General features: G+C 40.2%; 1 protein-coding gene across 4 annotated transcripts in view; it reads left to right on the forward strand.

Moving 5' to 3' along the window:
• Positions 1-26,619, forward strand: part of ANKRD44 (ankyrin repeat domain 44) — a 304,247-nt gene that overhangs the window by 209,525 nt on the left and 68,103 nt on the right. For all 4 annotated transcript variants that reach the window (XM_043910502.1, XM_043910501.1, XM_043910504.1 and 1 more), the window contains 7 exons: positions 250-364; positions 10,208-10,290; positions 11,466-11,529; positions 13,514-13,582; positions 14,777-14,917; positions 16,777-16,857; positions 19,996-20,107. In XM_043910502.1, the coding sequence (XP_043766437.1) occupies positions 250-364; positions 10,208-10,290; positions 11,466-11,529; positions 13,514-13,582; positions 14,777-14,917; positions 16,777-16,857; positions 19,996-20,107 (665 nt within the window). The remainder of the gene's footprint in view (positions 1-249; positions 365-10,207; positions 10,291-11,465; positions 11,530-13,513; positions 13,583-14,776; positions 14,918-16,776; positions 16,858-19,995; positions 20,108-26,619) is intronic.

Consider the following 26,619-nt stretch of genomic DNA (forward strand, 5'->3'; position numbering starts at 1 on the left):
AATAAGACAATGTGGAAAGGTTTTTTTTTTTTGGAAAGGTTTTTAAAAAGCATTTCTGATAGACTTCCTTCCATGCAGATTTAATAATACTACAACTTCAGATGGTGACTTGTTCCCTTAAAAAGCATTCTTGTCCTTGAGAGCAGAGATGCACAGAATAAAAATGAAGTCAACATTTAGTCAATGTGAGTATATTATCTGAGTCAACATGAATCCTTACGTTATTCTGTATTAAAATGTCTCTTTCAGGAGGTGAAATTGACTGTGTGGATAAGGATGGTAACACCCCTCTTCACGTGGCTGCAAGATACGGCCATGAGCTTTTGATTAACACCTTAATAACCAGCGGAGCTGACACAGCCAAGTAGGTTACAGCAAAGATACAGGGGATCAATTGCCGCGTGTGGGGTACTGCCGAAGGGGCTCCGCCATGCTGCAGATAGATCCTGTTTATCCAGGTTAAGGTAGATCTGCACCATTATGCTCAACACAGATTAAATTTGAACTAAATTAAGTGATTTTTAATGACAGTTGCAAGGAAGAACCAATTTTATTTTTTAGCTGTATCAGAAAGAGGCCTATTTCAGTGGTTTTAATTAAGGGAACTTGAACTTTACTCCTAAATCTCTCTTTTTTAATATTCTTCTGTTTTTTGCAATGTGCAGTGTTAATTAAGCAGGAAAAATAAAGCATAATTGGGCAAACTCAGATTTTATTCAGAGTACCATTTTGCATATGTTAATAACCATGTTTAATGATATGGTTATACTGTGCAATTGAGTAAATCTGCCACATAGGGAAGAGGGACCTGATTCATTTTGTACTTCAATTCAGCAAGAATATGTGAAGCATCTATCTATATGAATCCATTGCAATGTTGGGTGCTGTGGGAAATTTCAGATATACGTTACCTGGTTGGTACCTTCCAGGAGCTCATAATTTTGTTGGAGGCCCAAAATCCACTTAAGACGAAGAACCATGCAAGATCATATTTAGCAAAGTTCAAAATGAAACAGAACTTTAATGGCAAAATATTTGGTGTGGACAATAATATGCCATAGGGTATAGACAGGAAGGAGAGAGCTCAAAGGTGGCCACAGTTTTGAAGGAGAAGGTGATTTTTAGGTAGACTTTGAAGGATGGGAGTTATGTGAATAGAGCAGAGAGTGGCAGACGTCCCGAGCAGGAGGGAAAGCAGGAGCAGATACAGCTCCCGCGGGGAGGGTGGCCTAGTGGGGTGGAAGTTGGCCTGGTGGGGTGGAGGGTCTGCCAAAGGCTGCATTATATCATGGTGGGAGACCCAGCCTTTAGGGGGCACTGGCTGGGCTCCAGCTCAAGCTGCCTCATTTGTGAGCTGTGTGACCTTGAGCTTGTTGCTCAACCTGTCTGCACATTGATTTCCTCATTTGGCAAATGAGAGTAATAATAGTATCTACCATAGGTTTGTTATGAGGTTTAAAGGACTTAATTACTAGTAAAGCTCTCCGGTATGTGTTAAGATCTGTGTGTGAGTTATCTAAATGCATCTGCTAAGGTATTCAACAAGATAATCCAACTTAATAGCTCTTTGAACAGTGCCTGGCTCATAATAAGCTATCAGTAAATGCTAACTACTAATTATTAATTTATTATGTTATTATTTATTATTGCTTCATAATATCTAGCATGTTAGGGGAGTGGAAAGAGAAGAGGTGGAAAGGCAGGAAGAACCACATTTCAGAGGACCTTGAACATCTTGCTGAGGAGTTGGATACCATTCTGAGGCATTCAGAAGTTGTTAAAGAATTGTAACTATGTGTAGGGTAGGTTGTGTCTAATGATCCCGTTTGTGTGTAAGAAAGATCACTCTAATAGCAGTCCAGACAGACTGGAAGTGGTCCAGACTAGAAACACTTGGCAGCCTCTTGCGAATGTCCAGAGAAGAAATGCAGTTCTCAAGCTAAGGACAAGACTGAGGGTGGAGAGACGCTGGCACTGACAGATACTAACAGCAAGAACAGTGGGCTGTCTCAGAAGAGAAGGGAATCAGCTTCAAGTCACAGGACCTGTTTGACCGGAAGGTTGCAAATCTAAAGCGGCAGCTCAGTTTCCTGGAAAGAGCAGTGTTCTAGGATTTCGGAGCCATTCACCAGATTCTAGAGTTCCCAAGCAGGCCTTGACAACCCGAAGTCAAAGATCTTAAATGCTCAGTGTCAGTTAAGCAGAAATAAAGTGTTTAGGCACAAGCTATCTTCATGCTGTTCATATTTTCAGTGGTTTTTTCAGATTTGAGCTCATCTGAAAAAGAGTTTTTTTCAAAAAAGTTGAACTTTATCCCTCATTTGAGGGATAAAGATAAATAAGGCTCAGTACTTAAAATTTCTGAAAAACCACATTTAACGCAGTAAGCACAAAGTCTATTTCCTTGAGATTATTTTGCCCTCAATTTGTACAAACTCAAACTATGTGGCAAAAATGCCTTAGGAATGACGTTGTTGGTCAAGTAACCTTTCTTTCTACTGACCGTACTGGGGACACTGGCCAGGGAAACATTGTCCCAGCTTCAAAGAGCCACATATGCTTCCTTCTGCCCCAGCTATCTGGGGTTAAGACATGCTTCCTTCAGTAACAGTGGTTCGTTAAGGCAACAACTGTGTGTGTGTGGGTGTGTGTGTGTTTGTGTGTGTGAGTGAGTGTGCATGTTGTGTGGGGAGGGAAGTCACCTAAAGAGAAAATATCCACGTGAAGGGACAGGAGAACTGATGATTGAATTTGCTAAAGGCTTGGGCTTCCCTGATAGCTCAGTTGGTAAAGAATCTGCCTGCAATGCAGGAGACCCCGGTTCGATTCCTGGGTCAGGGAGATCTGCTGGTGAAGGGATAGGCCGCCCACTCCAGCATTCTTAGGCTTACCTTGTGGCTCAGCTGGTAAAAAATCTGCCTGTAGTGTGGGAGACCTGGGTTCGATCCCTGGGTTGGGAAGATCTCCTGGAGAAGGGAAAGGCTACCCACTCCAGTATTCTGGCCTGGAGAATTCCATGAACTGTATAGTCCATGGCGTCACAAAAAGTCGGACACGACTGAGCGACTTTCACTTTTCCCCAGAAAGTCACTGTTCTCTGGTCTCCTTGTGGATTTATCTAGGGTAGCTCATTAAAGAGAAGAAAAACAGGCCTTTCCTTCTATAAATAAGTGAACAAAAAAGAGCATTTATGAAAATAACCCATTTTAATTCATAAGCAATATGGCCAATGTATTTGTAAAGATCTCTTTATGACAAGTTTTATAGTCGTTACTTTCTGATGAATCTATTTGCATCTTATTTTCAGGCCTTGATTAAATATTCTTTGTTTTTCTTTTTTGTTTCTCTGAACTTTCAGTTTCTGCAGGGTGACTCGGTGCTTATGCAACTTCATGTGGTATCAAAGCCATTGGGTTTTTTCTTGTTTAACTTTGTTAGTTTTGGGGTGCTTGTCTCTAGGATATTTTAATTTGTATTCCATCTTATCAATTAAACTCTCACTGCTTTTTCTGCCTCAGTTGTAGCAGAATTGGTGGTATTATAGATTTCCAGGTGACTGATTCTGATATTCTTACATTCACTATCTGCTGATGGCTTGTTAAGTATCACCCACTGTCAGGTTCTGAGGTCACAGAGCTTGCTGCCAAGGAGTTTACAGCCTGTTGGAGTGGGGAACGCAAAAGTGAAAGTGTGAGTCACTCAGTCGTGTCCAACTCTTTGTGACCCCATGGACTGTAGCCCACGAGGCTCCTCTGTCCATGGAATCCTTCAGGCAAGAATACTGGATTGGATTGCACTTCCTTCTCCAGGGCAAGAATGAAATAGGCAGTGACAATCATGTGTGCTAAGTTTGATGGCAGAACAACTGTCAGGTGCCACTGGAGTACAGGAGAACATACATGGGATGTAGCAGGACCAGCAAAGCTTCCCAGAAGAGGGATGGTTAACTCGTAGGACAAGTAGCAATTAGTTATGTAACTGAAAGTCTTTCAGGTCCTAAGCATCTGCTTAGATTATTTTTATTAAAATGTTTGGATATGTATAAACATAAGACTAAATAGAGACTCCCTAGGCTTTTGACTCTCATATAGCAATAAATTTTTAAAAATCACAAAATGCACACAAAAAGAAACCCACAGTGTTCACCATAACTGCACAGGACAATAGTAACAAATGCTCATGAGTTCTTCCTTATGCTAGGCCCCACTCTGAGAGGTTACGTTTACTGTCACAACAACCCCCTGGGGTAAGTGCTGTGATTATGGCCATCTTACAGGTGAAGTAAAGGAGGTTTAGGTCACAGAGCGGTGGGTGGAAATAGGACACCATCCTTGATCACCTGGATCTGGAGCCTCAGCTCCTAGGCAGGAGGCTTGCTGCCTCTCCATGTAATGGATGATGTGGTTGATACTCAGCATTTTGCTCGGAATTGTGGTCCTGGTGACTAAGATACTGAGTTTTTGGGATCCAGTACTTACCTATGGAAGTGGAGGTTTTGCAGTCACTTAAAGTGGTGGGCAGTGGACCTGTCACATGGCGCAGAAACCTTTACTCAAACTATTACCAGTTCTGTGCACACAGGAAGCTGACTGCGCTACATTATCATTGCCCTTCCTAGACTCAGACCTTTCATTTTCTATGAAGTCCACCTTTACTCTCACTGACACCTGCCAATTAAAGTGGTACTACACAGCACAGCTGTGATCCTGAGCATCATGCAAATGTCAGTGCTGAAATTTGGCAGAGGTGTGTGGTGATAAGGTGGCCTTTTAGATGCACTAACATATGCTTGCATGCCATCTATTTTAGATTCTCATCAAAAGGGAAAGACAATCTAAAATTGTAATAGAGAGTTCTTAAAAGCCCAAAGATATTCCGGCAACCCCTAGAGATGTAACGACTAGTTTGAGAAATACCATGAGAAGCAGAAGAATTTGAGTTGTAAGACTTTCAGGAGGAGGGCGTGCATGTGAAAACCCAGGGCTCTTCCAAGAGGAATGGACAGAAGTTCAAAGATCCTAAGAACACATCTAGGTTAAGCAGTAGTCAGATCCAGAAGGGGCTTTGTAGCCATGTTAGAGTATTTGGACTTTGATCCAAAAGCAACCCCTGAAAATGTCTGCAGGTTGTAAATAGCAGGGACCAGGCTTCTTTTTTGTCAGTCAGGCCAAGTGCCTGTAACTTAGTGGTGCATGATAAACAGTTGGAATGACATAGATTAAAATTAATAAGAGATTTATTTTATGGTTTGATCACTTGACTTGGGCTTCCCTGGTGGCTCAGATGTTAAAGCATCTGCCTGAAATGCAGGAGACCTGAGTTTGACCCCTGGGTCAGAAAGATCCCCTGGAGAAGGGAATGGCTACCCACTCCAGTGTTCTTGCCTGGAGAATCCCCATGGACAGAGAGGAGCCTGGTGGGCTACAGGTCCATGGGGTCACAAACAGTTGGACACAACTGAAATTACTAACATTGATAACTTGAATAAGTATCATAAAATCATTTGATGATCAAAAATCATCAGAGTTTTTGTCTCACCCACTTGGTGGGTGAAACTAAACCAATCCCACCTTTCCTGGGAGAGTTGAGAGGTGAGTATTATAAAGGATTTTTTAAAATGGGATGTAGTTGCTTTACACTGTTCTGTCACTTTCTGCTGTACAGTGAAGTGAATCACCCACATGTGAACATGTAACACTTCCCTCTTGGCCCTCCCCCCCGGCCCCCGCCCTGATCCCCAGGCCCATCTGTCTAAGTCAGCCGGAGCACCAAGCTGGTCTCTCTGCACTGTACGGAGGTTCCCACTAGCTGTGTACTTCACACATGGTAATGAATATATGTCGGTCCCCTCTCAGCTGACCCCCCCCCCACCTCCACATGTCCGTTCTCGACGTCTGCCTTTCTGTTCCTGCCCTGCAAGGAGGTTCATCTGTAAGAATTTTGAAACACAGAAAGACCAGAAATGCTATTGGTCACACTTCATTCTTGGCTTTTAAGGAAGTACAACCTTATTACAACCTCAAAACTCACAGACTGCTGATTATCCAGCTAAGCGACCCAGGGAACCATGGGTCAGATATCCTATTTAACACTTTACGTACATTATCTCAGTTAGTCCTTCCAATTGCTGTATAAGATTGACACCATTATTATCTTTATTTTCCAGGTGAGGGAGCCATTATGTACTTGCCAAAGTCCAAATAGCTAGCACATGGAAAAGTTAGGACTGAAACCGAAAGGTTCTCACCCCATCACCTTAACCACAGTGTTTTATTTAAGCATATGGCTTAAGGGAAGGTTCTAGAAAGGCGTGGATATGGAAAGGGACAGCCATGTCCTCCTGAGCCAAGGGGAAAACTTAAAAGAACTGATATTCTAATGGTGCAAAAGCCCTGTCCTCACCTCTGATGGCTCTCTGCAATTTATTCTGGCCTCATTTATTCTGAAATAACTGGGTAGGAGACCCCAGCTAACAGCTAAATTAGAAATAGCTAATACAAATGTGTTCCATTAATTTTATGACTGGTCAAATAAATGTAGCAGATTAACTGGAATTGGTCTTCCCTTTCCTGTAATTTATGCACTGTTAAGTTTAGTGTTATCTGACATCTTTATTTCTTGATCTTCCTTGATGTATACCTGATGAAGTCAGAGCGATGTTTCTCATTTGACTAGGACAGTCAAATCCCAAGTTTCCTGCTAAAGGTTTTAGGATCCTTTCTTTATAAGCAGTCTTATTTCATAACAATAAAGGAGAAATTTTATTTGTAATACGTGAATCATTTCTGAAGTGATTCAGAAATTCTGAGTTCTATTTTTATTTTCTTGCCATCTTCACCTGATACTTAGTTTTTCTGTTTAAACTGGCACATCATATTTGTTTGAATTCATTTGTTTGAATACCAGTACTAGTACTTGAGTCTAAATTAATGTATTTCCTACATTGAGGTAGTGACTTTTTGTTAACTATGGAATATATCAAAGAGGATTTTTTTCATTTTTTAAAAAAAATTTATTGCAGTAGAGTTGATTTACCATGCTTTTGGTGTACAGCAGAGTGATTCAGTTGTATATATATTTTTCAGAATTTTTCCATTATAGGTTGAATATAGTTCCCTGTGCTATACAGTAGGTCCTTGTTGTTTATGTTTTTTAAAACTTATTTTTAACTGAAGGATGATCGGTTTACAGTACTGCGTTGGTTTCTGCCATACATCAGCATGAATCAACCATTGGTATACATATTTCCCTCCCTCCCGGGCCTGCCTCTCACCGGCCCTCCTCCCTACCCCGCCAGGTTGTCACAGAGCCCTGGTTTGAGTTCCCTGAGTCCAGCAGCCAGTTCCCATTGCTTGCTTTACATATGGTAGTGTACATGTTTCCAGGCTACTCTCTCTCTTCGCCCCACCGTCACCTTACCCACCCACCCATGTCCATGAGTCTGTTCTCTGCATCTCCATTGCTGCCCTGCAGACAGGTTCATTGGGACCATCTTTCTAGATTCCGTATATATGCGTTAATATGCGATATTTGTTTCTCTCATTGATTTACTTCACTCTGTATAATAGGGTCTAGATTCATCCACCTCATTAGGACTGCCTCAAATGCATTCATTTTTATGTCTGAGTAATATTCCCTTGTATATATGTACCTCACCTTTTTATCTGTTCATTTGTTAATGGACATCTAGGTTGCTACCATGTCCTAGCTATTGTAAATAGTGCTGCAATGAATATTGGAATACATGGGTCTTTTCAATTTTGGTTTCCTCAGGGCATATGCCTAGTAGTGGGATTGCTGGGTCATGTGGTAGTTTTATTCCTAGTTTTTTTTAAGGAATCTCCATACTGTCTTTGATAGTGGCTATATCAATTTACATTTCCCACCAACAGTGCAAGAGGGCTCCCTTTTTCTCCACACCTTCTTCAGCACTTATTGTTTGTGGGTTTTATCAAAGAGAATTTTTGCTAGGCCTTTTAGAGTTCTGCTTTGCTTGCCTTCTCAGTTTTATAAGTAGATGCAGAAAAAAAATGAAATTATTAGCTAATATAGAGTGTGGTGAATTATCTAAAGACAATGGGGTTAAATGTTAAGTTTGGCAAGAAGTATTAATAGTGAAGTTTATGGAATATGTTATAACACTGAGTCTATTAAACTTTTATACTTTTTATGTTTTTCTTAATTGTTTTATTATAGTTTGATACTATTTTCCCTAAGTCATTTGCTTGTATTGTTTAATATAAAGGTAACTATTTTATGTACCTATATAAACTATATCATAAATATTATGGGTATACTTATGTATGTATGTTGATATTATTAAAATATTTATATTCTTACACGCACATACACATACATATAAAGAATGAGGAAGACTCAAAGAAATCTTTAAAAATCCACTCCTTGATTTAGTCATGTTCTTACAGGAATTCACAATGATTCTAGAAAATGTTTTATCCATTTTCTTCTTGCAAGCATCCAGCAATGTTTAATCATAGATTTTTGCCTTAACTCCTCAAAACAGATAAAATGGTTAGGTAAAATCTTATTAGCTTTAAGTTCCATTTAGTAAAGACCTTTTAAAATAGGTTATACATAAAAAAAATTAGTATGTTTCATTGACATCAGAAGGGAACGATATAAATAGCACAAATAAAAAGCTTCTTTCCCATCCCCCAACTCCCTCTTCCTTTTCATAAGCATCAAGGTTGTCACTGATGCAATTGCTTTTCAGAAATTTTTTTTTGTAAATGATGAGAGAGGCAATTATAAGCAGTTCTCCTCCACAAGACACTGCCCGGAAGACGGGCAAATTGCATCCCTTGATGGATGCCAGCTATTATATACACTGGGTTGGAAATCTCCATATAGGGAAAGGAAAGTGAACAGAGGGAAGACCGAACAAAAACATCAATAAATAGAAGTTTTGATGAAAAGAGAGAGGTGGTTAATTGCTGGCAGACTCAGATTTTGCAGAACGCCAAATATGATGAATTATCTGTGAACATGTATATACTTTCACAAATTCATGCACATCATAGTAACTTTTCTATGTAGAAAATAAAATTCATGTATCTGAAGCTTAGCAAATTCAAGTCATATGTGTTTTTTATTCAATATAGAATGTGGAAATGGGCCACTTTGTGCCAGGGAAGAAACTTAGATGATTCATGCTGCAGATGTAAATATAGACAGCCTGTACTCCTTATGTTATGCTGTGGATTTAAAAAATCTCAAATACACTGTCTGAATGAAATGAGAGGTTACGAGACAAGATCACTAACATGCTTTTGAGTACACAGGAACTGCCTGCTGATGCTGTATGTTTTGAATTATGAGTCAGCACAGGACTTTGACTTTGGGTCCTTGTTTGAGGAGAAGTGATGGGCAGGAGGAGGAGGCTTTAATTCCAAGGGCAGAAAGCACTGCCGTCAGAAGCCTGCCTATCCCTCAGAGGAGTGTTCAGAGGCTGTGTTATGGTAGGGGTCAGTCTAAGAAGTCCTATTCTGGTTTTTTTCTGTACTATTCTTAGGGAAAATATGCTAGATTTATGAAATATATGTAAGGTTAAAGTTAACTATTTCGTGACTGGTTTTTTTATGTGGGTAAATGTGCAATATAAAAGGCTACCAGAAAGATGAAGTTTCACTTGTCAAAGGTTAACATTAGTTTTTATTCTCATCCAAAATTTTATTTCTAATAATACAGCCAGCACTAACTCTTAGCAAAGAGATAACACATAGTAGGTCAACAATAAATATTTGTTTATCAACTCAAGGAATAAAACAGGTTGCTTTTCAAAGTTGAGAGTTGGTCAGCTTCTTGTCTTGTTTTCTCCATCACTTAGCAAAGTATCTGATGGTTATAAAGTGTTGAATAGATGAACGAATGAATGTGAATAATACGTAAAATTGCTAAGCTGAAAGAATAAAAGAGAAATTAATTTTAAATGCTAAGAGTCACTGTTTATGTGAAATGTTTTCTTAAAAAATATATTTTTCTATTGTTATGGGATTTTTCACTGTGGTTTAAGTCCAGGATTTTATTATTTTAAAGTAGAGATGATTGCATAATTATTTCAGCCAGGAGACCCTAAGCAAGGTCTCATGGATTTAATTTTCATCAGAGACCTTCTAGAAAGGTCACCCCCTTCTGCGTGTATCAGGAGATCTATAATCGTGAGCTGCTCTGCTTTTTTCTTCCTCAGGTGTGGAATCCATAGCATGTTCCCCTTACATTTAGCTGCCCTCAATGCTCACTCTGACTGCTGCAGAAAGTTACTGTCCTCGGGTAAGTAACTCCATTACCGCAGATGACGCATAATGTGTCCTGTAAATGAGCCGTGTAGCTTCAGGTGTCTGGTCAGGGTGAGTGGCTGCCTGTGCTTCATGTCATTCATGATCTGATTGGCAGGATGAGCTGTGTCCACAGCTACCTGCATGTGACAGCTTCCAGCAGTTCGTGGTGTTGAAACTGTTTGAACGTCAGTATTCTGCCCTGGAGTGAGAGTCTTGTCTGTTTATCAAGTTAGAACTCCGGTGATCCAGAGTGGGAGGCAGGCAGGGATGGCCATAGCTTACAGGAAGCTTGTCCTAGGAGGAGAAGACATCTTTGAGGCTTAAATTGGTGATGTAACATGTCACATTCTTCAACAAAGAAAAAAGGCCAAATCCCCTACCTTTTAATAGTAGAAATGTTAAATTACCATCCCACTCCGTGGGCTCTGAAAAATCACTGTGGTTGATAACCCTCCAACTAGGTTTTATTTTTATTTTTTTAATGCGGGCCTATTTGGAACCAAGAAATTCTTTCTGGTTTGGAGCTTTGCTAATCTTTCTTAACAATGATTCTGCCAACCTCCATGTATTAAGAAGTTCCTGGCTTTCAAAGGTGATAGAGGTCTGCAAGGCAAAGATTGTTTATGAATTAATTCAACAGATATCCCAGAGGCTTTTTTTATTCCTTTAAGTTCTTTACTTACGGTTGATTCTGCTTTCACTGCTTTTGGCATGCTTAAAAATAACCCCTGCATGAAAGCACGTTTCCCAAATCTTACACCAACTGAAAGCTAATAATGCGCTTAAGAAAATCTCTCTTCTAGCATGTTGTGATTACTCCTTTGCTTTCCATGTTTTCTCCATGTGTTCTGTCTGCCTGTCTATTGCCCTACTTATCTCAAATTGGTTTCATAAATTTTTATCCTGGGATTGAAATATGGGGCTGCAGCTCACCCAGGGCTGAATGTGAAAATAAATTCTTCTTGACTTCACGGTTCTTCCTATAAAATTGCCAAGCTTGAGCAGTTACCATTCGTTTCCATGACAACCTCTTTCTGACTACAATGGCTTGCGTTCTGGTTTTTCTACTAACTGATTTTTCTGTCTCTGCAATGTTTCTTGTGGTTTGACTAGGACAAAAGTATAGCATAGTATCCTTGTTTAGTAATGAGCACGTGCTGTCTGCAGGCTTTGAAATAGACACCCCAGATAAATTTGGAAGAACGTGCCTTCATGCTGCTGCTGCAGGAGGGTGAGTAATCAGCAATTCTAGTTGTTTTCTCATGGCCTAATTATGAGTGCATCTTAATTGACCGAAGTCATCTGTGAATCAGAGGCAACTTCTTTAATAAAGTGGGTAAGAAGTGTTTCTACCAATACCAAATATTATACCTTGAATTTCCAGATTGCTCATGTGTTTGTTTTTCCAAAGAAGCATCATTAACCCATCTCATATAGGAAATATTTTTTCTCTTGTTTTCTTTTCTCTCTCTCTCTCTCTCTTTTTCTTCCTTATTTTAGATTGTAGGTCTGTAGCCTACAGAATATGTACCTACTTGGTACCTCTTCCACCAAAAGAAAGTAATTTGAGATTTGTTCCTAAATTTTTTGTCTTTTGTTACTAGAAGGAGAGTTAATGATCAAGGAAATCCAAGGTTGAGTTAATTCATGTTTCTTTAGACATTTTAGTCCTATTTCAAACTTAGTTTTAAGTTCTAATAATGATTAAATGTGAGCAAAAGTGAAGAAAACTCAAAGGATAAGCAAGAAGTAATTTAATCCTTGCCTGTTTTTTTAAGTTGTAAAGAGAATTTTTCATGAGATACTCTTTTTCATATCAGTGGTTAGGTTAAGACTCTGATCAATACATTGTTGATATATGACCATGCATTGACCAAACATGGCTCCCCTCAGATGGCCTCGTTTGGGTAAGGTGTTGGTTCTTAATCATTTTCTTAGTCTTTAGGGAACAGCAGTGCTCCATGTATAATCTGTGTATGACCAAAGGCATTACCTATTTAACAGAGGTGGATTGACTGTGAAGCTTTAGGGCCCCTTATTTGTACATGTCCATTCCAAAGTTTTGTATTTAGTTTTATTTTCGTAATTTTGGTTTGTTTTTTTTTAAAAAGAACCTCCTTCTCCTCACCCCATCCCCCCAAATCATATGAGCTTCCTGATCCATACAACATGGATCTGTCTGCCTTTGATCCTTTGGCTTCATTCAGGAAGAGACAGGTATTTTACATCAATTGACATGTTATACCAACACATAATGCCCTCAAAAAGTTTTTCAGTTTTATGATTTAAGCAGTTAGTTCTCTGAGAAAGGTGACTGTAAAGGGTGGATATGGGGCAGGGACAGCCCAGCTTATACTTATCATTAATGAGATCATCTTTCTTATTTAAATGATAATAAAGTAGTAAATCCTAGGCCACTTCTTAGCATCCCAGGATTGGAACAATGATAGATGAATGTCTCATTTTATGCCCCCATTTTGAAAAATATCAGACCTGTACAGAAAGTGGCAACAAACCATTCTGGATTCATGTCTGACACTCCTATTAGGATTAATATTTAGCTCTATGCCCTTCAATAGGAAAATTCACTTCAATGGGTCCTTTTCTCTCTACTAAACATGATTTATTGCTTCTGCAAATGACAAAGAAGCTGGAAGATCACTACGCTCCATTACATCATTTTCGGCCTTGGTTCTACACATTCATTTACCTAGATTACCAAGACAGGGAAATGCAGCTGGTTTATTTTCCGTTAAGGAGAGTCTGGGTCGAAAATGGTTATAGTGAATTCATTCTGCTGTGATAAAAGGTAATGCTCATCCATTCTGGCTCATTGTTTAAAAGTGACATGAAATTATTAGAGGTTTAAGGAGTTGTTTCATAAACTCTTGATGGTTTTGAAAGAGACTTTTAGGATAAATGATGAAACCATCACTGAAAGGTTTCATCATGTAATAGTCATTAAATTCTTTAGTCATGGAATTGAAAATGTCCCATCAAGCTCTTTAATGCATTGATATATTAGTTTTGAAAAAGGAATTGTAGGAACTTTAGATCCTTATGATATGGCATTACTCTAATGTGTTAGGTTATTTTTGTGTTAGCAGAATTTAAAGTTAGTGTCCTCATTTCATCTGTGCAGAAAAGAGCTCTTTCTGAAGACAACCCAGCAATTGACCTCTACCATCTTAACAATGCTTTCCCTGTCTTTCTAGTAATGTGGAATGTATAAAACTCTTGCAAAGCAGTGGAGCAGATTTCCATAAAAAGGACAAGTGTGGGAGGTATGTAAACAGGGAGCTCTGCTTCAAGTGCCTAAATAAAAGGCGTGGGGAGCAGTCCGTCTGGAAATCGTGTTATGTTGAAATGGTAAACAGGGAAGCTAGCTGGGGAGATTCCATCCTCAGAAGGAAATCCCTTTTTATAGCAAAGCCAGACACCAGCAAAGCAGGCACAGGCCACAAGGAAAGGGTCTCCTTTCCCAGCTTCTGTTTAGAAGCGCCAATTGTTCTGCTCCTTCTGATATAAATAACTATATCCATGTGGGAGATTGCATACTTTATAGATATTATATAAAAATATTTACATATATAAAATATATAATCCTCCACATGGATATAGTTGAGAAAATTCTCTGTAGAGCAAAGTAGAGCACTTTAGCCCTTCCAGGACAGAATTTGTTCACAAGATCTGGAGCTCTTTATTATATTTATTGAACATTTCATTTTGGGATAAATCTTGAGACACATTTTAAACATGAAATACACACACACACATACCACCCATAACCCCTCTGGTTACTGGGATGGTTTAGAACTTTTCTTGCTTGTCCTTTGCATAGCTAAGTCATGCTGCAGTACTAGCTGGTCCAGGGATCCAGTACCAGTAAACAACACGAGGAGGGTAGAGGAAATGAGGATGTGATCAAAAAAACCTCAGTTTATTCTGTTTGGAAACAGCATTTTGGGAAGAGAGATACTTTGTAAAGATAGACCAGGGCCAGCTTGGGAAGGCCTTCAATTTCAAACTAAAAAATCAAGGCTTTGTTCACTGGGAAGGACTGAAGGTTTTGATACAGGATTATATACGAAGGTATTGGACCTTAGAAAATCCAGTTCTTCATTCATGGCAGCTGAAAGTTACATGGAGGTTGGGTTAGGGCAAAGGAGGCCAGTCTGGATGGTATTGCAAGAGCCCAGAGGAGCAGTCATGAGCAGTCATGTAGATGGGAACCAGGATAGGCACTTGGGATGGAAAGAAAGGAGATCCACAAGTGGGTGGCCTGTCTGAAGCCACCATCTTTGCAGCCTTCGTTCTAACATATAAGATATGCTAGAGAAAGGCGTATCTCTTGGCGTCCACACTCAGAGCCAAAGATCTTTCCACACCCCTAAAAACACCACTGTCTGTGCTGGTGCTGATGATGGGGATCTGTTTTTCAGACTGAATGATATAATAAATTGCTATTTGTTTTCCAGGACTCCTCTGCACTATGCAGCTGCAAATTGTCATTTCCACTGTATTGAGACGTTAGTGACCACAGGGGCCAGTGTGAATGAAACGGATGACTGGGGCCGCACCGCTTTGCACTATGCTGCTGCGTCAGATGTGGACAGAAAGTAACAACAGCCTTGGCCTGTCTCTTCGGGGATGGGAAGAGGGGGGAGGCGCAAGAGGGAGGGCTTGCTGAGTTTTCTTCCTACTGCCTCACCAAGACTGTGAGTGAAGAAGCGCTCTTACCTAGACTCGAGGGAGTTTGAGTTGGTTCCTCCATAACCCCGGGTTTCCCATTCTGCTCTCTTTCCATTTGATTAGCACACGTCACTGCACAATTGCGTCTCCTCTCTGTTCTTTGCATTGAATGCCAAGTGGAGCTGTCAAGCTCAGGTTTTCAGTTCATTCAAAATCTCGTAATTTATTTTGTCGTATACTGTGGTTTTCATCATCACCGCTTACATGCTTCATTTGCGGTAAAACTTAACATTTTCTAATAAATATGTCATATGTAAAAAAATATCCACCTATGCATAATCCCAGTAGTCTTCAAATGCAGCATCAGTATTTTATTTTTAAAAATAAGTATTTAAAAAAATAGACATTTTTCAAACCTGGGCACGAATCCTCTTTCGGAAGCTGGAAGACAGGAGGTTGGTTGCCCTGATCATGTTTGGATTCTAGGTGGCTTGGAATGGAAAGCAAAAATAAATGAACCAGTTCTAGGGGAAAAGGTGGGAGAGATGCCCACAGCTTATGATATTGCTCTCAAAGACTTGAGGATCAGGCCCTCCTTCATAGGAATACTTTTTGGTGACCCTGTTCTGAGAACTGTTGAGTTATTTGGATGTGTTGAGTTATATGGTCAGTGCTAACTCCCTTTCTTGTAGAGCAATGGCTTTTAAACATACTGGACAATTACCTACACACTAGGCTTCCCTGGTGGCTCAGAAGGTAAAGAAAGAATCCACCTGCAATGCAGGAGACTGGGGTTCAGTCCCTGGGTTGGGAAGATTCCATGGAGAAGGGAATGGCTACCCACTCCAATATTCTTGCCTGGGAAAACCCATGGATAGAAGACTCTGGTGGGCCAAAGTCCACAGGGTCACAAAGAATCAGACACAACTGAGTGACTGACGCTCACTTTACATCACGATCCAATATACAGACTCATGTATATATGTCTTATACATATGTATGGAAAATGGAAAAAAGATTTCATAAAACCTTATTTACTTTTGCTATGTATGATGCATTTTGATCTCTCTTATTTCATTAAAAAAAAACCTACTGACTTCAACCCACTAAATTGATTTCATAATTCAGTCATAGATCATGATCCATATTTCCAGTTTGGAAAACACTGCTTCTTTTTTTCCTTCATACGATACTGGCAAGTCTGATGTAGCCTCAGGGTCCCACAGCCACATGTTCTGAATTCAACAGACATTTATTGAGTATGCATTGTGTGTCAGGCTCTGTGCTATTCACTTGGAATAGAATGGGGAATAAGCATCCTTCGTCTGTTAAGATCTAGAATATGAATCCTAGATGGTGCAGAATTTCTCTGGTAGATGAGGGGTGCTTAGGAACCCATTCCTGGATATATGAGATGCTCAACTGAGAAGGAGGCAGCAAGGAATGTGGTAGGTGTCAGGGAATTTTGAGCTAAATCACTTTCTCTTTCCCTTTCTCTGGGGAGTTTAGAAAACTTATGGAAGAGTGGGCAGCATGATTGCTGCCTTAATCATTGATACCTCGGTGGAAGTTTTAGGAATACCGTGCTCTTAACTGGATTCCTTAGGAGAGAAAATATTTATTGGATGGACTTAGAGAGAACCATGTATATCCCCCATGAAAAATTAGTAGTGCTTGCTTCTTTGGGGTTGGGGGGTGCAATTCTTAAGATGTAAATTGTACCAAAATCATTAGCAACTTTGCCACTAATTGTAATTTTGTTTGTTTGTTTCCCTTTGCTGAGAAGTAAGACTATCTTAGGAAATGCCCATGAAAATTCGGAAGAACTTGAAAGAGCCAGAGAGCTGAAGGAAAAGGAAGCTGCATTGTAAGTTTCTTCTCAGCTTCGGCACAAGTGTGGTTACTGATGCTTTGGCTGCTGCTCTAGGTTGCCATGTGGGCCAGCTTTACTATTTTGGGGTCTCCCTTGGGGTCTTGAGGAAGTGATGTGGGCCTGCCTTTGATGAAGAAGAAACTGTTCTTTTGATATATCCTTCAAATAGGCTGTTTTCATACAAGATACATACTCTTCTAAAGATACACACTCTTTCTAAAATTGAAACCTTTGCAGCGATCATCACTGTGATTGGGCAGCAGTTTTTAGAACCAGGTGTCTTGAATATCATTTCTGATTCTTCCATGTGTCATGTGCCTCAGGGGACATACTAAAGCCTCCTCTGAGGACCTTAGGCTCTCCTTTTGTGACCTGGGGATGATTATTTAGCAGATTCTATAAATACGTGTTTTGAGATTTCAGTGTGAAATACACCAGTTTTACTCTCCCCTCCCTCTCCAACACACTCTCATCAACTTAGAAACAGCACCCTCCTCCCCTGCAGACAGCTGCTCTGTCCCCTTCATCCTACCTGCCCCGTTCCGGTGTCTTGACAGAGATTCAGCTGTTACTGTCATGGAGTGAGTGCCAACACCCAGGACTGTTGACACCTGGGAAGCTCTAATGTTTCAGCCTCTGAGAGTCCTTCCTGGACTGGAAGTCGTGATGAGAAGGTTGTGCAGTTCCCAGCACGTAGCTGGCGGCCGACATCTCTCTGTTAAATGCATGAACACGTGAATGCCCAGCGCCCACACTTTGCGCCCTGCCCCTGTGAGAGCTCTGGATGTAGTACTCTAAGAGTTTGCACTCCAACAGTCCTTCACTTGCAAGGCCCCAGTGCAAGCTGCAGGGACTATACTTTGTCTGTGACTGGGGTGGGCGCAGGAAACAAAGCTGTAAGTAGAACAGAATAACCACAGTTTGGCCCTAATATTCCAAAATTAATAATATTCAAAGACTGTAAAATTTTAAGCCACCTCAGCAAATGCTTCCTTCTCCAATGAAATGCAAGCTTGCCCCAGGCCAGAGCAGCCCTCTTCCAGCTGGTGGAGAGGGATGGAGCAGGAAAGGCAGGAGAAGGCAGGGACCAGCCTACTGGGGAGCTTTTTCATGCAATAAAAGACTACTTCCTTTTGCAAATACATCCTTAATCTAATGTGCATCTCTTGATTTTGTGGCCTAGGTGCCATAGTTACTGGTCCAGGGCCCTAGGTGGTGAAAAAGACAAGCATTCCCAGTTAAAAGTGGATTTCATTTCCCTTAGGAAAAATGTGGAGAATATTCACATTATATAATACTGTTGTTATTTCTAATAGTACTCTTGGCAATTATGGGCTTCCCTGGTGGCTCAGATGGTAAAGAATCTGCCTGCAATGCGGGGGACCTGGGTTCGATCCTTGGGTTGGGTAGATTCCCTGGAGGAGGACATGGCAACCCACTCCAGTGTTCTTGCCTGGAGAATTCCCATGGACAGAGGGGTCTGGTGGGCTACAGTCCGTGGGGTCACAAAGAATCAGACATGACTGAGTGACTAAGCCCAGCAGAGTGGACAGTTATAGTTCAGCTATGTTCTGCATTACTTAGCTCTTTGGGTGTAATTCCCAGTGTTTTCCAAATTACATGTTAAATTTATCAACTGATTTTTTAGAATATAATCCTTTCAGAAGCTAGGGATTGTGTGTCCACAAGAAAGCTATCCCTATTGTGATTTTACTTCAAGAGCCAAATTCAGTTTAAAATGAGTCACACCTGGGATTCAGTCCATGGGCGTTTCATTATGAAAATTAAAAAAAAAAAAGACTTCCTTTTAAGGTAAATAACCAAATACAGCATGATATTCAGGTCTCCAATAATAGTTTGATTTATTACAGAGCATTTTATGGATGAACCATGTGGCATGTAGGTATTTAGTTTTAAAAATTTCTCTTTCATCAAGTTTTCTAAAAATTAAAATGTCTGTTTTAATATCTGTCTCTGTGTGTGATTTATTTACTCCTTTTGCCTTATACCGAAAGATAGATAATGTCATTTTAAGGTTTCTGAGTAAACTATAGAAATTTTCTATTGGGAGGTCTTATTTAATATACAAGCTTCTATGTAGAATCTTGCGATTTTGATTTGAGTATGAATTTGAACCAGCCTGGACTTTTAAACTGCAAAAGCAGTTCTACACCCCTTCCTCTGACCTATTGCAAAGATTTTTTTTTCCCTGAAAAGTTACAACTGTGTCAGAAAAGGCTTTTTTTTTTTTTTTTTTTTAGAAAAGGCTTTTAAAATTTATTATTTATCATTTTACTCTAGTCTGTATTCCTAGTGGTACAGTGTCAGCCTCTTTCTTCAGAGGTGGTGACTGAATTCATCTTTTATATTTTTTAAATGTTGGCCCAGTCCTTATGTCTTTTTATTGTTTTGGCTATTCTTAGATTCTTTTCTGTTATTCTTTTCTTACTCTTTTAAACTTTCATTTTCCAGCCTTTTAATCTCAGAGTCTCCGATAGCAAGGTTAAAAAATAAACCCACCTTTTTTGAGGTTTATCCCTTTGCAATGCCTTGACCACTTCTATATTATGCTGAAAACTTATCTTTTGAACACAGAGCTCTAGAAATTTTGATGACAAGCCGGTCCTGTACCTTAAGATGAAAAGGGGAAACATATTTAATTATCCTCTAGTTCCTAAGTTACTCCCTCTAGTTCCTAGGCTTCCCCGGTGGATCAGCAGGTAAAGAATCTGCCTGCAATTCGGGAGGCCCGGGTTCCATCCCTGGGTTGGGAAGATCCCCTGGAGAAGGGAACGGCAACCCACTCCAGTATTCTAGCCTGGAGAATTCCATGGAGTATAGTCCATGGGGTCATAGAGTCAGACGCGACTGAGCAACTTTCTCTTTCTTCTAGTTCCTAAAGCCTTTCCTGAATTCTAGAATGGCTATTTTAAGCTGAGATAAAGATAGATGCACAAAATACACATAAAACATCCAATATTTAAACCTTAATTGCTGTAGAATCTTTCAAAGAAACACTTCAATTCACAAAGCTCTTTGTGGCACATTCACAGTAAGAGAACATTAACATTGATTATCCTTTTTGGTCTAGGGATGTTTTCTGAAATAACATCTCATCTTTATACTTAACAGATGTCTAGAATTTCTGCTTCAACATGATGCAAATCCATCTATCCGGGACAAGGAAGGCTACAATAGCATACATTATGCTGCTGCCTATGGCCACAGACAGTGTCTGGAATTGGTGAGCTGTTTTGATTTGTCTTCTCTAACATACACGCACATACACCCAAGCCGGAAAATGCTGGTCTGAATCTCTCAACAAAGATCCTTACGGCCTAATTCAGCCCCCACTAGAAATCACCTGGATTAAATTGATCAGGCAATTTTTTGGCAAGTGATTAAATTGTTTCCCTTTATAATATGTAGCTCTCTTTGTTCCATTTGCTGCTGCTGCTAAGTCGCTTCAGTCGTGTCCAACTCTGTGCGACCCCATAGATGGCAGCCCACCAGGCTCCCTCGTCCCTGGGATTCTCCAGGCAAGAACACGGAGTGGGTTGCCATTGCCTTCTCTGTTTGTTCCATTTATTCCCATTCTAACCTCAGAGCTAACTAACAATTGATTCTTTTCCACATTAACTTGGACTAGGAATGTTAGACTCTGGTACGGACACAGTTTCTATTCTGAAGATAATTTGGATGTATCAAAGAAGCTTAGTGTATATTTCCAGAGTCACGCTTAGCACCCCAGTATTTGATAACAGTGTCATAAGATGACTTACATAACCATTAGGCATGTGGGTTTGTCATAGTCCCGCATCTATAGTTTAGGGAAAGAAATTGGCAAGAGTGTAACAGCAGAATTTACTGGAATTTTTAAACCAGCCCACATTTCAAACCTATAGTGATCAAGAAACACTTGATTTGGAGTCTGAAATTCCTCTGTTGGTATAGGTTACCAGATGCAAAGTCAGATGTCTACAGGGACAAAAATATAAAATAAACAAGTGAAGTGAACCCACGTATGGAATAACGGGTTGGTGGGGACTGTGGCAAATAGAGAGAGCAAGCTCTGTTTACGGGGAGAGACAGCTAGTCAGCAGGAGGTGATGGAAACCAGGTGGTATTGCAAACCCAGCTTTGCTAGAATTCCCGTGTTTCAGGAGAAACTACAAATCTAGGCTTTTTATGTGGGATTTCCTGTTTTGAAAACACTGGGTGGGCTAGAAAGAAAAAATATGGGTTTGTGGCTGAATCCTGCCTGCAGGCTACCATTTGGCATCTTCTGATCGTCACCCTTGGTTCAGCCTCACCAGGATACGTGGGGTATCCCAGACTCACTCTCTGACCCAGTGATAGGTGTCACCTTCCTTACGGGACTCCATCTCTTTTCCTTGTCCTTCTGAAGGAGAAGTTTGAGTTATTTGAAATATGTTTGGGGAAATACTTGCCCCTCATCAACTGCACAGTTCACTGAGAAAGGCATAAGGCAGAAAGCCTGAGCAGCAGTGTGAGCTCCCACATGGAAATGACTCAGTGACATCACAGCAAGAAGATCCTTTACCTTTGACCTTGCTGCTGGTTTCAAATGGTTCCACTTACGGTCCTTCTTACTACATTTCTGTTACCTGTGATTGTGGGAAAGTGTTCATGAAGACCACCCAGTTTGGAAATGAAGCAGTGATTATTCTACTGTTGACTTTGGTGTTATTCATTGATGAATTTTACCTGTCTTCTGTCTTCATCACTTCATCATTCCTGCAGACTTCCAAGTCTTCTTTTTCTGAGGTTCTTGGGGATGCTAAAGATTTCCTTGCTTGACTTTGGAGGTGGCATTTTTTTTTCTCTCCAGTTTAATTCTATCATTATTCCTTTTCCAGTTACTGTGTCTGCATAACAAATCACCCTTAAAAGTTAGTGGCTTAAAACAACATTTATCACTTATTATCTCTGTTTCTGATCAGGAATTCACATGTGACTTAGCTGAGCAGTTCTAGTTAATATCCTGTGAGGTTACAGACAGTGTCTGGGGCTGGCATAATTTCAAAGGCTTCTTTTCTCACTTGTCAATCACCTGGGTAGGAAGGTTCAAATTGTTGACGTTCCTTGGCCTTTCTCTCTATATGTGGTTTTCTCTAGCATGGTGTTTCCAGAATAAGTAGATGTTTTATATGGTGCTCACATTGCCCAAGGCATCTGCCCTAGAAGAGAGTGTGAGCAAGAGTGCTAGCAAGTGAAAAGAAGAGACCATATTATTTTTTAATGGTTTAGCCTTGAAGTTCAGGTTTTGTTGCATCTGTCCATTGCCGCAGTCACAAAATCCAGAGAGGTGAAGCATTGACTCCACCTTCCAAAGGGAGGAGTATCAGAGAATTTGTGGACATATTTTAAAACCACCCAGTTCCATAGGAAGATGTAGGAAGCCAACGATATCAATTAACTTCTAAATTAAATTGAATTTAGAGTAGAATCTTAAGTGGCCAAGGGGCAATCTCTTATCCTACATGTGAGCAAACAAAATCACAGGGGGATTTACTGGGTTGTCCAAAGTCATAGCTCTGGTCAGTGGAGAAAGTGGGGCCGTGATCAGGAACCTTGATTTAAAAAAATTTTTTTTTTTTTACCACATTGTTGTTCAAAGCTTTACCACCACCCAAGGCTTTTTGACACAGGGCAAAATCTTGTTAGGACTTAAGGCAGTGTCACTTCTTCCTTCTAATACCAGTCATGGAAGTTGATCTAGACTTGTCAGTAAATAGGATTTTTTAGATCCCACAACAGAAAGGCTCCTCACAAAGTGTGTGTATGTGTGTGTGTGTGTGTGTGTTAATCAGTGGCAGAATAAAGGATTACTACTGTAACTATTCATATGAATCTGCATTCCAAAGTGTGCTTGAGACATAGCTGTCTTTCATTGGTTTTCTCTATGAAAACCATCTGTAGTCGTTGGACATATGAACTTTTATTTCAGAGTTTGTTATTATAATCTTGATAGTTTGTGCTATTTTAAAGTACTTTGTGCTATTTTAAAGAACTATGGACGGAGGTTCGTGACATTGTACAGGAGACAGGGATCAAGACCATCCCCTAGGAAAAGAAATGCAAACAAGCAAAATGGCTGTCTGAGGATGCCTTACAAATAGCTGTGAAAAGAAGCGAAGCAAAAAGCAGCAGAATAAAGGAAAGATATACCGATTTGAATTCAGAGTTCCAAAGAATAACAAGGAGAGATAAGAAAGGTTTCCTCAGTGATCAGTGCAAAGAAATAGAGGAAAACAGTAGAAGGGGAAAGACTAGAAAAAGAAAATAAGAGATACCAAGGGGACATTTCATGCAATGATGGGCTCAATAAAGGACAGAAATGGTATGGACCTGACAGAAGCAAAAGATATTAAGAAGAGGTGGCAAGAATACACAGAAGAACTGTACAAAAAAGATCTTCATGACCCAGATAATCACGACGGTGTGATCACTCACCAAGAGCCAGACATCCTGGAATGTGAAGTCAAGTGGACCTTAGGAAGCGTCACTACAAACAAAGCTAGTGGAGGTGATGGAATTCCAGTTGAGCTATTTCAAATCCTAAAAGATGATGCTGTGAAAGTGCTGCACTCAATATGCCAGCAAATTTGGAAAACTCAGCAGTGGCCACAGGACTGGATAAGGGCAGTTTTCATTCCAATCCCAAAGAAAGGCAATGCTAAAGAATGCTCAAACTACTGAACAATTGTACTCATCTCACACGCTAGTAAAATAATACTCAAAATTCTCTAGGCCAGGCTTCAGCAATACATGAACCGTGAACTTCCAGATGTTCAAGATGGTTTTAGAAAAGGCAGAGGAACCAGAGATCAAATTGCCAACATCCACTGGATCATCAAAACAGCAAGAGAATTCCAAGAAAACCATCTATTTCTGCTTTATTGACTACATCAAAGCCTTTGACTGTGTGGATCACAACAAACTGGAAAATTCTAAAAGAGATGGGAATACCAGACCACCTGACCTGCCTCTTGAGAAATCTGTGTGCAGGTCAGGAAGTAACAGTTAGAACTGGACATGTAACATCAGACTGGTTCCAAATAGGAAAAGGAGTATGTCATGGCTGTATATTGTCACCCTGCTTATTTAAATTACATGCAGAGTACATCATGAGAAATTCTAGACTGGATGAAGCACAAGCTGGAATCAAGTAGGCCAGGAGAAATATCAATAACTTCAGATATGCAGATGACTCCACCTTTATGACAGAAAGTGAAGAAGAACTAAAGAGCCTCTTGATGAAACTGAAACAGGAGAGTGAAAAAGTTGGCTTAAAGCTCAACACTCAGAAAACTAAGATCATGGCATCTAGTCCCACCACTTCATGGCAAATAGACGGGGAAACAGTGGAAACAGTGACTGACTTTATTTTTGGGGGCTCCAAAATCACTGCAGATGGTGACTGCAGCCATGAAATTAAAAGACGCTTACTCCTTGGAAGGAAAGTTATGACCAACCTAGACAGCATATTAAAAAGCGAGACATTACTTTGTCAACAAAGGTCTGCCTAGTCAAGACTATGGTTTTTCCAGTGGTCATGTATGGATGTGAGAGTTGGACTATAAAGAAAGCTGAGTGCAGAAGAATTGATGCTTTTGAACTGTGTTGTTGGAGAAGACTCTTGAGAGTCCCTTGGACTGCAAGAAGATCCAACCAGTCCATCCTAAAGGAGATCAGTCCTGGGTGTTCATTGGAAGGACTGATGCTGAAGCTGAAACTCCAATAGTTTGACCACTTCATGTGAAGAGTTGACTCATTGGAAAAGACCCTGATGCTGGGAGGGATTGGGGGCAGGAGGAGAAGGGGACAACAAAGGATGAGATGGCTGGATGGCATCACCGATTCAATGGACATGGGTTTGGGTGGACTCCAGGGATTGGTGATGGACCCATGTACTGCAATTCATGGGGTCGCAAAGAGTCGGACACGACTGAGGAACTGAACTGAACTGAAAAGTACTTTGATGAGTTCATCTTTAATCTCATTGTGCAGTAACTCAGAGAATGATTATCCTGTAACATCTCGTTCCTATGTGAATAGTATATTGCACGTTATTTTCATTTTTCAGGAAGTCATTTCAGGGTCATTATTTCTGTTGTCCAGTGAAAAGATTTTCTGTCTACAGAAAGTTTCACAAGTTCTATATGACAGTGAAATTATCCCCTTGATTAGATCAACACTGTGTGATTTGCAAAGAATGATTCTTGGCAATTACATGCATACTTGACATGCAGCATACAGCATAGTGACTTGACTTACATATGTAGTGAAATGAATACCATAATAAACTGAGTTAACATCCATCATCTCATATAGATAAGAAAGAAGGAAAAGTTGTTTTTCCTTGTGATGAAAGTAAGGCCTGTTTTTGAACAATAAGTGGAGTTTTTGAAGGACATCTTTTCTAACTTTAACTTTCTCACTAGCAAGATGCCGTCATATTCCTTACAGCTCCCATTTCTTTGAGTTCTAGATGTTAGGAAAGCAAACCACTTAACTAGCATTCACTAGGACGTACATTTCTAGGACTTACCACCACCGTGCCAGTCTTCTGCCTTGTCTCATGACACAAGCACCTGGGAGATTATCTGTTTCACAAGTTGAATCCTCTGTGTTAGATGCTAGAATTACGACAATGAAAGACATGCTTCTGGAAGCTCTTAATGGCTTCTTTGAGCCTCTGAGCAAGAATTATGCAGGGAGATCTTTCTTTTCGTTTGTTTGGGTTGTTTTGTTTTTTTTCCATTGGCCATGCCAGAAGACTCGCAGGGTCTTAGCTCCCCACTGAGGGATCAAACCTATGCTCCCTCCGGTGGAAGTGTGGAGTCATAACCATTGGAGCCCCAGAGAGTTCCAGGGAGACCTTTCTTTAGGTCACACTTCCTAGCCTATGTTTGTGGCCTGTGGAAGGAGTGGAGAAAGTCAATGAGTATTTGTGGTCCCTGGGTCTTCCCTAGTAGGGCCTTTGTCCTTTGGGGATGGAGTAGGATTAAAAAGGATGGGTCAGAGTCAGCTGATTTGTGAAGTTGATAAAATTTCTCTTTTGCCTCTCTTCCCAGAGAGCAATTTCTGTGATTATGCATATCATTAAATTCGTATCTTTAAATTTGATGCATATTTTATTTGACTCTGACACTTAGTGTGTGTTTACTTGGCATTCATGGTTTATGTTTCCTGTGTATGATCATAAGCTTGAGTCTGTAAACCGTACTTTGTGTTCAGTCTATTTTGCTATCATCAAAAAGGAGCAGAAATTATTTTAGTTGTTTTCACTCTATTTTCCTTATAGAAAGTTATATTGAATTCATTCCATGAGCAAAATACTTCTAGAAAGCAGGGTGAACCCCTTTAGCCTTAGTAGAATAGCCAAGGTTCAGTGTTCTGCCAAATCTGCCTACTTAGGCCAGTGTTTTCAGCTGGTCTTGATCAAAGATATATATACTGTGTGTGCAAGCAAAAATCTGCCCACAAATGTATGCTGAGAGCTGTGATCAGTCACATTCAATTGGGATCAAAATATCAAAGCAGTGTGGAGACTTGGCTATGAAAGCATCTTGTGTCTGAATAAACTTGAGTGGAGGAAGGGAGTTGGCAAAGGGGAGCTCTGTGCCTCCCTTTTTCTTTATCTGGAATGTGTTCTTACCGACTCTGGAGAGAAATATCAGAGTCATGCCCCTATTTGGAATTTGTGAGTTTATATGGGCATCCTATTTT

This window comes from Cervus elaphus, chromosome 8 (genome assembly GCF_910594005.1).
Source record: "Cervus elaphus chromosome 8, mCerEla1.1, whole genome shotgun sequence".
NCBI lineage: Eukaryota > Metazoa > Chordata > Mammalia > Artiodactyla > Cervidae > Cervus > Cervus elaphus.